The sequence below is a fragment of the Theropithecus gelada genome, chromosome 4 (genome assembly GCF_003255815.1).
Source record: "Theropithecus gelada isolate Dixy chromosome 4, Tgel_1.0, whole genome shotgun sequence".
Classification (NCBI taxonomy): Eukaryota; Metazoa; Chordata; class Mammalia; order Primates; family Cercopithecidae; genus Theropithecus; species Theropithecus gelada.
In genome coordinates this window covers 10,129,904-10,144,895 of record NC_037671.1, presented here as the reverse complement: position 1 = coordinate 10,144,895, position 14,992 = coordinate 10,129,904, and the positions used below count along the sequence as shown (strand labels likewise).

The following is a 14,992-nucleotide window of genomic DNA, read 5'->3' as shown; positions in this document are numbered from 1 at the left end:
CTGCTCAGCTACCTTTGGAACCCCAACCCTGGGTTCCCATGAGCCACTCAAAACACAGCGTTCCTTTTGAGGGAATTCTGCTGAGCTCACCACTGTGGTCAAGGCCCAGGGAAGGGATGGGTCTGGATAATGAAGAACACCTTTAGGGGCTGGAAGTCCTCACACTGCGGGCCCAGACGTCAAAGTACCCAGCGGTCTAAATCACAGGCCACGAGACACATCCTGCAGGGAAGCAGAATGGATGCAGCCCCTCTGGGTGAGGTTCTTTCTGGCTGAAACACGTTCAAGCTCTGAGCTGTGCACACAGGGAGGATGGTGACCCTTGGAGGCAACAAGAGCCTCTGTCCTGGAGATGGAGCTCCTTCCTTCTCCCACCCCCAGTTCATTCTCCCCATGCTCAAGTTCAACTGCACCCTCCCCATGGTCACTAATCCATCACCTCGCCACCAGTTGGCTGAAAGATCTATATTGGACTGAAAGGCTAAGAGAAATGTCTGAATTGGGGAAATCTAACTCTGATCAGAGACATTTGATATATTCACAAGTGACTGAATGTTTCAGTTATATTATTTTGGCTATGCTTTTTAAAAAGGTCCCTTTAAAAAAAAGATATACAATGAAATGCTTATAAATAAAACATAGGATATCTGGGATTTGTTTTGAAATTACCTCAGTTGGGGAAGAGAGGAAACAAAATTGGCTGTGAGCTGATAATCCCTGAAACTGGATAAGGGTACATGGGAGTTTATTATACCAGATTTTTGCAAGCCAAACTAAAGCAGAATCCTAGATTTTTACAATTATGGCATTCAACTGTGCACAGGTATCTTACCTAGCCTAAATTTGACAGCAACTAAAAAAAAACACTCTGTCCAATCTGCACTGCAAATAAGCCTTTGCAACGTAAGTTTCTGCAGAGACTATTCTTTTATTAAAACAACATTCCATCAGGTTATATAAAATTTAATTAAATTATAATAAATGATTACAAGTATTACAGACATAAACAGGTTGGGAAGAGACTTTAGGTAGCATGCAAATCAATTGCAAAAGGCAGGCAGGTAGGACTGAGAGGTGGCTGCAAACTTTCTGAAATGTACACCACTCCTATAAAAAAGTTTTTCGTATGTGGTCCATATATGTGTTTGTTGTTTAGCTGAGAATATGTATGTGTGTACACAGGTAGTATGTATATGTATTTATATACATATATATTTGCATATATGTAATGTGCCAGGTATATTACCAAATGGAAATTTTAAAACGGTGAGATAAAAAATATTTTTTTTTCCTTGTATCCTAGAGATCTTACTGAATACTCTTCATTTTTTTTTTTGAGACAGAGTTTTGCTCTTGTTGCCCAGGCTGGAGTGCAATGGCGCGATCTTGGCGCACTGCAACCTCCACCTCCCCGGTTCAAGTGATTCTCCCGCCTCAGTCTCCTGAGTAGCTGGGATTACAGGCATGCGTCACCACGCCCAGCTAATTTTTGTATTTTTAGTAGAGACGGGGTTTCTCCATGTTGGCCAGACTGGCCTCGAACTGCCTGCTGATCTGCCCACCAAGGCCTCCCAAAGTGCTGGGATTACAGGGGTGAGCCACTGTGCCCAGCCTTTTTTTTTTTCTTTAAAAAAAAAAAAAAAAAAGTCTGGCTCTGTCGCCCAGGCTGGAGTGCAGTGGCATGATCATAGCTCACTGCAGCCTTGAACTCCCGGGCTCAAGTGATCCTCCCACCTCAGCCTCCCTTCATAGCTGGAACTATAGGCATGTGCTACCATGCCTGGCTAATTTTTAAAATTTTTTTAGAGACATGGTGTCACCATGTTGCCCAGGCTGATCTCAAACTCCTGGGCTCAAGCAATGCTCCTGAATTGGCCTCCCAACGTGTTGGGGTTACAGGTGTGAGCCACTGTGCTTGGCTACTCTCCACTTTTGAGACTTTTGTACTAGTGCATAGCCTATTGGTTATGAATATTTAGTGTGACTGGCATTAATAAGTAGGTTTTATGAAGGGAATGGAGAATGAATGCCTCTTAATATGGCAATTAGATTTAGAATTTACTGTACCTCTACGGTTGTAGTGATTTTTTCTCTTTTTTGAGGTGGGCTCACTATGTTGCCCAGACTGGCCTTGAACTCTTGGGCTCAAGCAATCCTCCTGTCTCAGCCTCCCTAGTAACTAGGGCTACAGGTGTGCACCCCTACTTGCATTGAGGGTTTTTTTTGTCTCTTATGCCTGTGTCTGTCTTCTTCATTCTCTCACTCACCCTCAAAATCCCTCATTTCTGGACAGCTTCATATGTAGTAGGTGATGAAGACATGAGAATAAAGACGTGGCAGAATTATCCAGTATTGACCACAAACTCTGTGTCCCTGGGAAGGCAGCTGTGGAGTAGTGGGTGGTAGGGGGATGTGGACTCAGGGACCAGAGACACCAGGTGGGGATCAGGGAGTTCAGATTGTATGACCTTGGACAACTTATTTCCATCTGCACTTTCAGCTGCCGGCTATGTAAAATTTCCCAAACATGCCAAGAGATAAGAATCCCCACATGACCTTGTTAAAAAAAGCAGACTCCTAGATCACCCCAGATCAACTGAAATCAGAATAACTAGAGGATGGGCCTAAGAATCTGTATATGAACAAGCACACCAGCTGATTCTTATAGTTAGACAAGTTTGGAAGATACAGTGAGTTAGGTGTGAGAATCTGCTATCTAGAAACGTCTTAAAGTACAAGCCTGTTAGATTGTTAGAACTCCCAGAGAAAAGAAATTACCAATATTTGACTCATCTTTGTTACTTCTCGCCTGTTCCTTTCCTTCTCCATACCTCAGTTTCCCTTCTCATCTAAAACAGGGGGATTTTTGCAGTTACTGTGAATAACAAAGTCCCTTGAAAACCGCAAAGTACTTTTCCAAATTCAATCATTATGTTTTTGTACGACAGGAAAAAAGAAATCAGGAAAAGCCCGTTTCCTGGCCTGTTTTAGCCAACATGAAAAATCAGGAAAAACTGAGTTTTAATTTCAAAGGAACAGTGTTCTCTTTTCTCACAAGAACTTCACAATCGTCCTTACTACTTCTGTCTAACTGAAAGCCTCATGGGGAGAAAAGTGTTCTTTCTGACCAGTCTTCTGCCTCATCCCACCTGCTCCCTTTACCTGCCTCCTGAAAAGAAGTGTATGCTCTCCCAGCCTGCACAAGCACTCAACCTCCTAACAGAATCTAAGCAAGGTCTAAATCCACACTTCACACCCTTTTCATGGAATTTCAACTAAGGGACTCCTAGAAGTGTAAAGACATAAAACGTGAAAGTGGCAGAGAAAAAAAATCTGCTTTGAAATCAGAAGCATGTGGTGCAGTTGGTTAAAAGGAAGAAACACCCACAGAAAACCACTTGCCTCCCTGCCTCACACTCAGCACCTGTTGATAGACCTTAAATAAAACCAGTGTGGAAACCACCACCCAGAAACACTTGGATCAGCCCTATCAGGTGGAAACGGGAGGGTTCATCCAGCTTTCCCAAGGCCCGAAGGAGAAAGCTTTGCAACCTTGTTTCTAAGCAGCTCTTCAAGGACAATAGAGGCCACTGTAAATCTGTGCATGGAGCTGCTGGATGCAAAGCCGGCTGCAGGCATCAGGGTATTTGCAAACCTCCCTTGGGCTTGTCAATCTTCATTAAGACCACAGTCACTGGCCAGGTGGTCCCCACGACTCTCTCCTCACCCCGTCTGTGGTGTATCTCCACTCTGCCAGGGACTCATAAAAAGCACGATTGCAAAATACTAATATTTAGATGGGGCAGAACTGCACTCAGAGCCACAGGAGAGGGGAGGGCTGTAGGACAATTTCATTTTGCAAGAGATCTTGATAATGTGCCAGAGGAAAGGTTTACAAATCTGATTGGCTGCCTTTTGATTTTCTGGCAGCAGAGATAACTCGATGTTGGAAACAGGGTAACTTTTCCAAATGGAAACTAACTTTGCTGTCAGTAAAGTAAATGTATTTGGGGGAAGTGTATCTCTTTGTAGGATTTAAAGAAATTAAGAACCCCACTGACCCTTTCAAAAACAACTTTTTCTTTAAAAATCACATTCAGAAATACATTACTTTCAGGAAGAAAAAAAAAAATCATCAGGGGAAAAATCTCCAAAGGACAGATTAAGGTTAGATTACACATGGAATCCAAGATGGACATTCAGCCTGACCTCAACTTACAGGAGCTGCTTAGCATATGTGAACTCCCAATCACTGTGCTCACAGAAATAAGTGTTTCTGTACCAAGACAGTGCACAAGAGCCTGTTTCACCCACCCCCCAGGCCCCCAGGGGACCTGCATTCTAGCACACGTTGGCCAATGTTTCTGTAAGAGGATAAGAAACTTTAATTTAGAATACTGGAATAGATTGGACCATTCCCCACCCCATGTATGACATTCCAGTCCCTGAAATGTGGGTCCTGCCTCCAGTGGGGCCGCTCCACTGTGGAGGTTCCCATTATAGGGTGGAGGAGCTCTAGCAGTTCTTAGGGTAGATGGTAGGAGGGGGCTGTGGTGTTCAGGTATGTGGAGGTGGAGCTCCCTGGAACAGCAGAGGTGAAGCAGCTGCCTGCACTTATCTCTTCAAAGCATCCCTTCCTCCCTCCCTTAGTATCAACTGTAATGTCCCTGGTGGCACTGGGTAGGTGAAGCAGAGAGGAGGGCCTGCGGGGCCCAGTGGAGGGAAATGCCTCCCAGGTCACAAGGTAAGCTGTTTCTACATGGCCGCTGGTATGTAAAGGCACAGATGACAGGAAGGTGGCTGCCAACACCAGGGGCCGGGAACCATGATCACAGAGACTCTTTGATATGTGCTTAGAGAAGTGCCTGTGGTTGTCAGTGACTAGACAGGCACTGTCACAGCCCTTCCTGTCCCTTCTCCAAAAATCAAACAGACAAGCAAAATCCCACAGTATACTGACTCTGACCCTTGCTGGGCTGGAAAGGGCACAGTGCTAACATGGTCAGAGAAGCCTGACTCCCACAAGAGCTGGTGAACTCCACACTGTCCTGAAGTCACAGAGACCCAACCGGCCAGCCACTGCCTGACCACGTGCCTGAGTCACTAAAGGCAGGAGGTACATAGGGCAAGGGGTGGGACCAACCAGCTCCAACAGGTCAAGAAAATACACTCAGTTGCTAGCTGGAGTTTTGTCCTTTCAATCCTCAGGGGACTTTAATACAACAAATAATGTTCTTATTCACACTCAGATTCACTAAGTCTTAAGAAAACAAAAGTAAATTAAAATTTTATTTTATTTTTGAGACAGTGTCTCACTCGGTCACCCAGGCGGCAGTGCAGTGGTGCAATCTCAGCTCCCTACAACCTCTACTTCCTGGATTCATGTGATTCTCGTGCCTCAGCCTCCCCAGTAGCTGGGATTACAGGTCTGAGACAACATGCCTGGCTTTTTTTTTTTTTTTTTTTTGTATTTTAGTAGAGATGGAGTTTTGCCATGTTGGCCAGACTGGTCTCCAACTCCTGGCCTCAAGCGATCCCCTTGCCTTGGCCTCCCAAAGTACTGAGATTACAGGCATGAACCACCGTGAGGCCCTAAAATTCTAAAAAGTCATTGAATTGATGGCTGTCTGTGCTACACAGCCTGCCTATTTAGGCAAGGCAGAGATATCTGTTCTTCTGACAGCAAATGTCCTTGGAAGAAGACAGGACATCCTTTTTTTTTTTTTTTTTTTTTTTTTTAAAAGAAAGTTGCACAATTCTGAGCTGGGGTAGAAATGCAGTGTGATAAATATGTTGTTATGGTGTACACATTCTTTAGAAGGAGTAATGGTAAAGAGGCAGCCAAAAATAGATCCATCAGTTTTGATACCTCACAGCAGAGTTAAGGTACTTATCAGGAATAACTATCACCGTTAACAGCATCAGCCCGGAAAAGGGCATGTGGAATCTGTAGCCAGTAACTGAGCCTAGTACCTAAAATGGGTAGGGTGCATGCCCAAAGGCAAATTTATCAGCAATGTGATTTACAGAAATGGAAAACAAGGACACCAAAAGTCTTTTTTTTTTTTTTTTAAACTTCTTAACCTTGTGGCTTAACAGTTTTGGGATTAGTTCCCCCAGTGCTCACTAACAGTAATACTTTATTCATCTGGTGACCTTAACTCTCCAGAACAAGATGAAAATCCCGAAGTCAACAAACAAGCCTTAACAGAGTGGCCCAGAGATGAAAAACCGCTCAGGTGCTTCCTTGGGCTCTGTTCTCTGTCACGTAACTCCATCAAGTCTACCACTGTGACAGCTGAAGGACATATGACCTCCTCACAATCAGCAAGAAGGGTGAATTTTTTTTTTTTTTAAACTACGCTAAGCATATTTTTGAAAGGCTGCATTGGCAAATTTCAAACATCAGGAAACTCACTTCCTTAGAACCCTAGGGATCCCCCAACAATCTAAGGAAAGTGACGTGTGGTTCTGTGACGTAGAGGTCTCAAGTTCCTTCACGTTTCTAAATCTCTGCTTTCCACATAGTGGGATTAAGAAACATGGGAAGCAGGACTCAAACTAAATTTAAAGAGCCACTCCATTTCCCAATCTTTACAAAAGTGGAACTAGATAAAAACAGCTGTTTATAAGAGTAAAGGACAAACTGCTTCCCTGTTCTCTACCAAGTAAATCACACATGGAATTGGACTCCTTTTCAATTCCGCTGGAATGGGATAGCCATAGAGTGGACAACACCTATAACTGTAAATGTTGGAAGGTTTAAAATATTTAAAAATACATGCAGTCTAAATAGTACCAGAAGAAAAATTGCATTTAGTATTTGTTACACTCTGAGGATTGTGGAATATCTCCCTTCATCCTCACAAGTCTTCAAATCTATTTTCCAGATAGGGAAACCGAGTCACCACTTGTCCGAGGTCACAGAGCTGCCAGGCGGCAGGCTGGGACGGAGCCGGCTGGCTTCATTCCACTCCGCCGGACTGTGCGTTCAGAGGACAGCTATTTGCAGATGCCCTGGCTCCTTATGTGACCCACACATCCTTAATGCCTGGACGCTGGCTCAGCTGGGAGCATTTCCTAACGCTGACACTCCCTGCTCCCTGCAACCCTCATCAGCAGAACCTGCGAAATACCTGCCGAGAAGCTGCCACTCAGCTTGGCCATTTCCTTCAGATACTGAATTCCTTCCTCATTATTGTGTTTTAATGGAGAGGCTGGCATTCCTTCTCAAAAGGGATTTCATGCTTCATTTTTCCTGTTCTGTCTCCAGAGGCCAAAAGGAGTAAGTGCAAACAACCTCTCCTCTAGAGTCTCAACCAACTCACACATTCCTCTCCTCTCAGCCCACCCTCCCCTGCCCATCTCAGGGCAGAGAACTGACATCCAACAGCTGCACTAATCTCTCGCAGTTGCTTCGAGCAACAGTGATGGCCCTGTGACAGGGCCCTGGCCAGGCAGCCGCCCCTCCCCATGCCCCAGGAACCCGCCTGGGTTGCACACGGCAACCCAATGCCCCACTCCGATTGTTCAACCAAACCAGCGTGGCGTGAAGCACTGGGCGGAGTCTGAGGGACTTCATGAAGGGTGTGTAGTGGGCACCAAAGCTGGGTGGGCCACTCCTCGCTCTGGCCCTTGGGTGGGGGGCAGGGTAGTCCTGACCAAGGCTTCTGTACCTGTCAGGTGAGGGGTGGGAGCAGTCCTCCCCTCCTGGAGGGACCTCTGTTCACAGCCCCCAGAAGTGTTTAAAATCTGCTTCTGCCTGCCCAAGCCTCAGACTCATGGACTCTTGAATACAAGATGCTGACAAATATTTTATCTTCTCCCTGTTTTTAGGATGACATTTGACAAGGGTAGGATCAATACCGGGTAGATGAGTCGTCTTGGGGTCTCTGTAGGTGGTAGGTGTGCAGTGAAGGGAGGTAAACATTCCTTGGAACAGTCGAGAATGTAGGAAAAAGAAGGCATTTCCCTCTGGTGGCCCCACTACTAAGATACAGGGGGTGGTCTCAGCTGCCCTCCCTACTCATGGAGCCGAGGTGCCTGCTAGAGCCCCCTTGGGCTCCCTACGTACTAATTCCCAACAGAGATTTCATGTCATCACCTTGAACTCAAAGATGACCAGGGTCAATGAAGTACCAGACCCAGTTGGGCCCTGACCCAGAGGAAATTAAGTGAAGCCCCACAGCCTCTGATGTAAACAAGGAGAAGCTTTGCATCCGCCAGATCCCTCTGCCTGGAATTTGAGGGAAATGTGCCCTCCTGGGCCGTGAACTCACCTCTGAACTTTGTTTTATAACCAACTAGCTTGTTTTGTGCCTAGCCCGTACCCTGTCTCAAACATCACTCTTTCCTTCAAGCCTGGGCAAGTGCCTGGCGCACAGTACAAACTCAATCATTTTCTGGGTACATTTTAACTGAAATGATGTTAACATTACTTATTACCCGAACTCCTTTCATCAGGGGGCCATCTAAGATTACACAATAACTTTGGCCAAGTTTCACCCTCAGCAGTGGCTGTGCCAACAGGGTGACCATCCAGCTGCCGCCCTTGGGCCTTCACACACAAGACACGGCTCCGCATCAAAGCTGCAGCCCTCCCTGCCATAGGTGGCTTGTCTGAAACCTCTCTGTGGACTGTTAAGCACCTGAAATGTGACTGGTGTGGTGCAGTCAAGATGGGCTGGTGTCGTGCCACACACACCAGATTTCAAAGAGTCAGTACATGGAAGCAAGAATGTGAACCACATCACTCACAATTTTTCTGTTGATTATATGTTGACATATTTTGATGATATTGGTATACTCGAAGCATTATTCATTTTGTCTCTTTCTTTTCACTTTTTAAAACATGACTACTAGGGCCAGGCAGGGTGGCTCACACCTACAATCCCGGCACTTTGGGTGGCTAAGGTGGGGGGATCACTTGAGCCCAGGAGTTCAAGACCAGCCTGGACAACATAGGGAGACTCTGTCTCTACAAAAAATACAAAAAAAATTAGCTGCATGGGGTGGCACATGCCTGTGGTTCCAGCTACTTGGGAAGCTGAGGTGGAAGGGTCACTTAAAAGCCTGGGAGGTCAAGGTGCAGTGAGTAATAATCATGCCACTGGACACCAGCCTGGGTGACAGAGCGAGATCCTCAAAATGAAATGAAATGAAATGTGGTTATTAGGAAATTTCAGGGACACGCGTGGCTCGGATTCTCCTGCTGACCTGGATGCGCCTCCCAGCTGACTTCATTCACAGCAGGGTATGGCCAGTTGCTCTGTTCTATTCTGATGGACATTCAGTGCCCAGCAACATCCTCATACAAAGCATGTCCTCTGTGTAGCCACCTGCTCTCTGAACACTCCGTCCCTCACCTCCAATTCCAAGTGCCAGCTCACCAGAGCCTGACTCTGTTTCCTCCTCTGCCTTCTCTCCCTCATCTGGGGAGTCGTGGGGGAAGGGGGATGACTGACCATTGGTCATGTCAGGGTGAAGCTAACACCCGACCCTAAGAACTGGCATCTCTAAGGCAGCTTTGTATCTTCCTTTTGTTCTATGATAACATTTCATTCATTTGAAACACAGTGGAGTGGAGGGGAATGGAATCAAGATTCACATGAGTTTGGATTTCCAACACTTTTTATTAAGGAACAATGGGCACGTTGCCAGTGTTGGTGGCGGGGGAAGGGAGACAAATGCAGGAGAGTGAGAAGGCAACAGCTGTTTTGAGTTACAAACCTCCAGTCTAAGCGGGTAGCATCCCACTGTGGTTCTGCTGCCTCTGGGGTTTGAAATGGAGCTGGTGTCTATTTTAGTTCTGGGTTAACAAGCTGTCTCTGCCACCAGCTACTGTCCCAGTTCACCGCCCAGCTAGTCCCTGCTGGCGCAGGCTGCCCTAGGCCTCCTCTGATAGCAGGCTATTACGGGGATCGGCAGAGCAGAGAGGAGCAAAGGGACATTAACCATGTTCTGTAATCAACTCTTTTTGGTTTCCATGCCAGCCCCACCCCACCTAGCAACAATTATAGATCGAGGCACAGGGCAGGGGGTGGTCTGTGTGCCCCCACAAAGAATGCCTGGCAACCTCTTCTTATGGGCCACCCCTCAGCCACAGCTGTGGGGCCAGCAAAGTGAGAGCCTGCCCAGAGGGGCCAAGTCCCTGTCAGGCTACAAAACTGTCTCAGCCAACCCCTCACCAAACACAGGGCGTTATTTGTAAACAGGTGAGGAAAATCCTCTAGGTCAGCTAGCTGGACATGCGGGACTGAGGGTTCAACTTCACAGCCTGTCTACACCACCAGCCCTACCATCACTGTGGAGTTATCACTCACCAAATCCTGCCCATCCCAACCATGAAAAAAGTGATGAGCATCCAGCGCAACGCCCATCTCCAACCTCTGTGCAGAGGAAGCCTGGCCTCCCTGGAGCAGGTCCTTGCTCAGAGGACTGCTTCAGGAGAACCTCGTCCCTCACCCAGGTCAGCATTTCAGAAGGGGTCACTTGATCTGCCTCTATCGCTGCCACACACCGTGCTATGCAGGCTTGGACTGCTCAGAAATCGCTTGTGGGAGCCACATTATTTTTCCTGCAGAATAGAATTATCTAGACGGGGGTAAATGATAGTTTCTAAGGTGGTAACTGATCACAGAATAATACGAAGTGAGAGAACGTACACAGAGGGGCTCAGAGACAGCCTGTATTCACTGCAGCACCGGCTCTCAAGGCTGCTGGGTAGCCACGTGAGCAGGAGCTGAGGTCCCCTGTGCTGTTTCTGCCTCTGCTCATGATTCGCTTTGGGAGGCTCAGCTGATAATGTCATCTCTGCTCACTCAGGTCCTTGATCTAGAGAACTATTTCAGTATTTGCCACCCACTACAAGTCCATATCCTGGGGATGCTGTGGGCATTCCTGAACCTGTGAAGTTTCCCAAATCTCTCAGAACTAGAGGGCCTGCACAGAGAGGAGCCATATGCTTTTTCCTGGTAGACAGAATAAAACAACTGTTAAGAAGCAGGCTTTGGGGCTGGGCATGGTGGTTCATGCCTATAATCCCAGCACTTTAGGAGGCCAAGGTGGGGCAGATCACCAGAGGTCAGGAGTTTGAGACAAGCCTGGCCAAAATGGTGAAACCCCATCTCTACCAAAAACACAAAAAAATTAGCCAGGTGTGATGGTACACACCTGTAATCCCAGCTACTTGAGAGGCTGAGGCAGGAGAATCGCTTGAACCCAGGAGGCAGAGGTTGCAGTAAGCCAAGATTGCGCCAGTGTACTCCAGCCTGGGAGACAAAGCAAAACTTTTCTCAAAAACAAAACAAACAAACAAAACAAAACAAAAGAAAACAAAACAAAAAAACAAGAAGGCTTTAGGAACACAAAGATTATCTGGTCCTGCCCTCCTTCAATTTGAAGGATGAGAAAACAGGTTCAGATGTAGCTGGCTGAGGTCCTGTATGAGCAGAGACAGGAGTGGGGTCTAGGCCTGACAACCAGTCTGTGGCCAACTCAATGATCAGGCAATTTCTTGAGACTGGGGAGTTCCGTAAAGACATTTTATAGCACTTCAACTGTTCAGCAGTTTAAATTCTTCGTAAGTTCCTTTTTCCCTCACCAATGGAAAAATGTCAGGCTAATGTGATTAAGGATAATCATATTTGACCTGGCATCATTTTACTGTACAATTCGGCTTTTCCCTATAACATACGTCTTCAGCTTGCTCAGATTTTCCCATTCCTAAGTCACAGCTAAACACGTGTCTTCAAGAAGGAAATCTGGTCCATATATCAGGGATTCAGGCAAACAGATGCCCAAATTCCTGCATTCCCAAGCTGTCTTCTAAAACCCAAAGCTGCACGCATGTATGGCCCCGCTCTGTGCTTGTGACCCTGCAGCTGTGTGTGACTTCCAGGATGGGCTACTTTCAAGTCTCTCAACAACAGCAGGGGTTCCTAAGTAGTTCTTTGTTCTTTCCAATGCTTAAAATCTCTGGCAGATAACATTTTTAAAGTGGCAATTCTCTACGAAAAACTTCCAAATCTATCAGTTCATCAAGAATACAGGACTGATTGCCTGATGAGTTATGAGAGAAGGTAGAGAAAGATGAGTCCCCTGAATTCTTCTGGGAAGTCCTGTCACTACCCATGTTTTCTGCCTGGCAAGGCTGAGGATCAGAAACACTGGAGCTGGGAAGCCCCTACAATTGAAGCTGGATGGCAGAGCAATCACCTTTCACTTTTTTATTGAAACATATCAGGCTCCATTTTTGGCCAAGTGTCCTGCACTAAGTAGAACTTTCTCTTACCCCAAAATGGCTTCTCAGGTTTCTGTGCTATGAGGTCTAGCTCAGTTCAAACACTTCTTAGTGCCTATGATGCACCAGTGCTGTGCCGGGGGTATCCAACACACGGGCTGTCCCTGTTTGGGCCACATATTCATGCATTGCTAATAGTCATTTGAGTGGCAACATCTTTTGCCAAGAAAATCTATCTGTTGTCCAAGAACACCCGTGACAGCAGACTCCCCAGTGTTCAGGGGCTCACTGGTGACTACTCAAGGGGCTTTGCTGAGAGAAAGAAGACACAGTGAACTATGTGAACACCCTGTGGATACAGCCACCCTCTGACAACTCTCAGCCAACTTCTTCCTCACACCAGTACTTTCTGAACTGCCTCCCTAATGTTGTGCACAAGTTCAATCACTGGAGCCCAGTGTGGAGTAACAGGACTTAAGAACATTGTCACATGCCAGGGGAAACAGGAATGAACAAGGTCTAGTTCACCCCTTCTCCTACCTTAGTGGGTTATCTGAATGGGTCTCCATGTGGGTCTCCAGTCCATACTTGCAAACAAACTCCTTGAAACATACTGGGCAGTGAAAGACTTCATCAGCCTTCTTCTCCAAGTCACCTGACTGCCCGTCTTCTACCATCTGAGGGAAAAGGAAAAAAAGTGAAGTCACGAGGGAGGTCTCCCACATGGGATGGCTTCGGAAGGGAGGTCTCCCACATGGGACGGCTTCAGAAGAGAGGCCAATGCTAAATTCAGAGATTTACAATAATAAAAGGCAAGGGTTGCATTACCCAATCCTGATTATTAAGGACCTGACCATTCATTCATTCACACAACAAATACTCCTGGAACACTACCATTCATCCACCCACCCACCTGACAAGTACTTATGCAGCACCTGGTATCTGCCAGTACTGGTAATAAAAAAGTGAGAACAAGAGTCCCAAACGCTTTTGAAGCTTGCGTTTTAGCTAGAAAAATCAGGTAGAAAGCATGGAAACAACTGTAAAAGCTCTTCATTTCATCTCCGGGCTCAGCAAAGGGGCTCGAAAGAGGAAGTGCACACTAGCACTCTTCTCTCAGACACTCTACAGAAACAGTATGGGAAAACACAGCTTAAGAGCTTAGGATGGATGTCTGCCAAGTCTCCACACTGAGAAAATAAAGATTAGTGGTATTTCTGACAGAAGTCCCATAAGCAGGTGAATCTGCGCTGGGAGCCAAGAGGACCTTTTTAGCTGGTGCTGGGTCTTCTCTCTCTGACTCGGCATCGTGACTCAGTTTCCTCTTGGAGGACAATCGCCTACGTTTCAGAGGAGATGGAGGGGCTGTGGCTGTGGCACTGTTAGGGTCCTTCTCATGGATCTTCATATGTCTGAAAAGAACACACACACAATGTGATCTAACAAAGAAGTCAGTTCATTTATGTTTTTAATATTTTATATTTAGGCATTGGTACTTAAATTTTCTTTAATTAAGAGACATGAGATATAATTTATACAGTGACTTCTGTCTTTCTAAAACTCTATAATCTCCTTGAACCTCTCTAAAAGCTCTTCCAAGTGCTGTCCAAAAGTGTCGCTCAATGCCTTGCTGTTCACTAGAAGACATTCATGAACTTAACTGGCATTAACGAGATGAAAACAAACTATCTGGTGACCTGATCCACTCATGCAGACAAAAAGTACTATTTTAGGACATGGAATTCTATAGAATAAAGAATTCCCAGATGCTAAACTGTTCCACTAGTTCATAAACTAAGTGCTAATGCTATCCTTGCCCCCAGAACCCACCTCCCATCTATCTGTTGTACACATCTCTCTTTTCTGCTTTGGAAGCATTTTGGTGGTCAAATTCGAGACATGCTAACAGAGCAAATGTCCAGAGTGCTTAAGACCTGAAAGCAGTTCCCTGTTGTTCATAGTATTATGTGGATTTATAGATCACAAGAGTTAACTCGGACAGTAGAATGAAAAAGTTACATGCGGTAACTCTAATATCTACAGGACTAGGCTACCCATATGATAAGAAAGTATTACGTAAAATATGTATATGTCTATTCCAAAAAGAGAGTCTTATGGGTTATTCAACTTAAGTGACCTTACTTTATTGAGTTCTAAAACACACATTCTAAGAACAAGGTCCCAAGATATACAGGAAACAAATGACACTACAAATGAATAGTGAGTTTTAATTTCCTAATTTTGCAACATAAAAATGATTTAGTTTTGCCAATGACAATCATCATGACCATCGTCATATAACTGTGGTTGAACTGTGCCAGATTTAGGACCACAGTCACAGCTTTTTATGAATAACTATTTTATAGGATTATCTTGCTTGAGAAATTCTCAGGAGTAGGGAAAGACAGCAAAATTTTCATGAGCTATCCTCTCACCCTTCTGAAAAGAAGTTTCGGCCGGGCGTGGTGGCTCAGGCCTGTAATCCCAGCACTTTGGGAGGCCGAGACGGGTGGATCACGAGGTCAGGAGATCGAGACTATCCTGGCTAACACGGTGAAACCCCGTCTCTACTAAAAAACACACAAAAAAACTAGCCGGACGATGTGGCGGACGCCTGTAGTCCCAGCTACTCGGGAGGCTGAGGCAGGAGAATGGCGTGAACCCGGGAGGCGGAGCTTGCAGTGAGCTGAGATCCGGCCACTGCACTCCAGCCTGGGCGACAGAGTGAGACTCCGTCTCAAAAAAAAAAAA

At 45.9% G+C, this 14,992-nt stretch overlaps 1 protein-coding gene across 4 annotated transcripts in view; it reads right to left on the bottom strand.

Moving 5' to 3' along the window:
* Nucleotides 1-14,992, bottom strand: part of RREB1 (ras responsive element binding protein 1) — a 147,366-nt gene that overhangs the window by 27,222 nt on the left and 105,152 nt on the right. For all 4 annotated transcript variants that reach the window (XM_025383075.1, XM_025383074.1, XM_025383077.1 and 1 more), the window contains exons 7-8: nt 13,509-13,653; nt 12,782-12,918 (exon numbers count right to left, since the gene is read on the bottom strand). In XM_025383075.1, the coding sequence (XP_025238860.1) occupies nt 12,782-12,918; nt 13,509-13,653 (282 nt within the window). The remainder of the gene's footprint in view (nt 1-12,781; nt 12,919-13,508; nt 13,654-14,992) is intronic.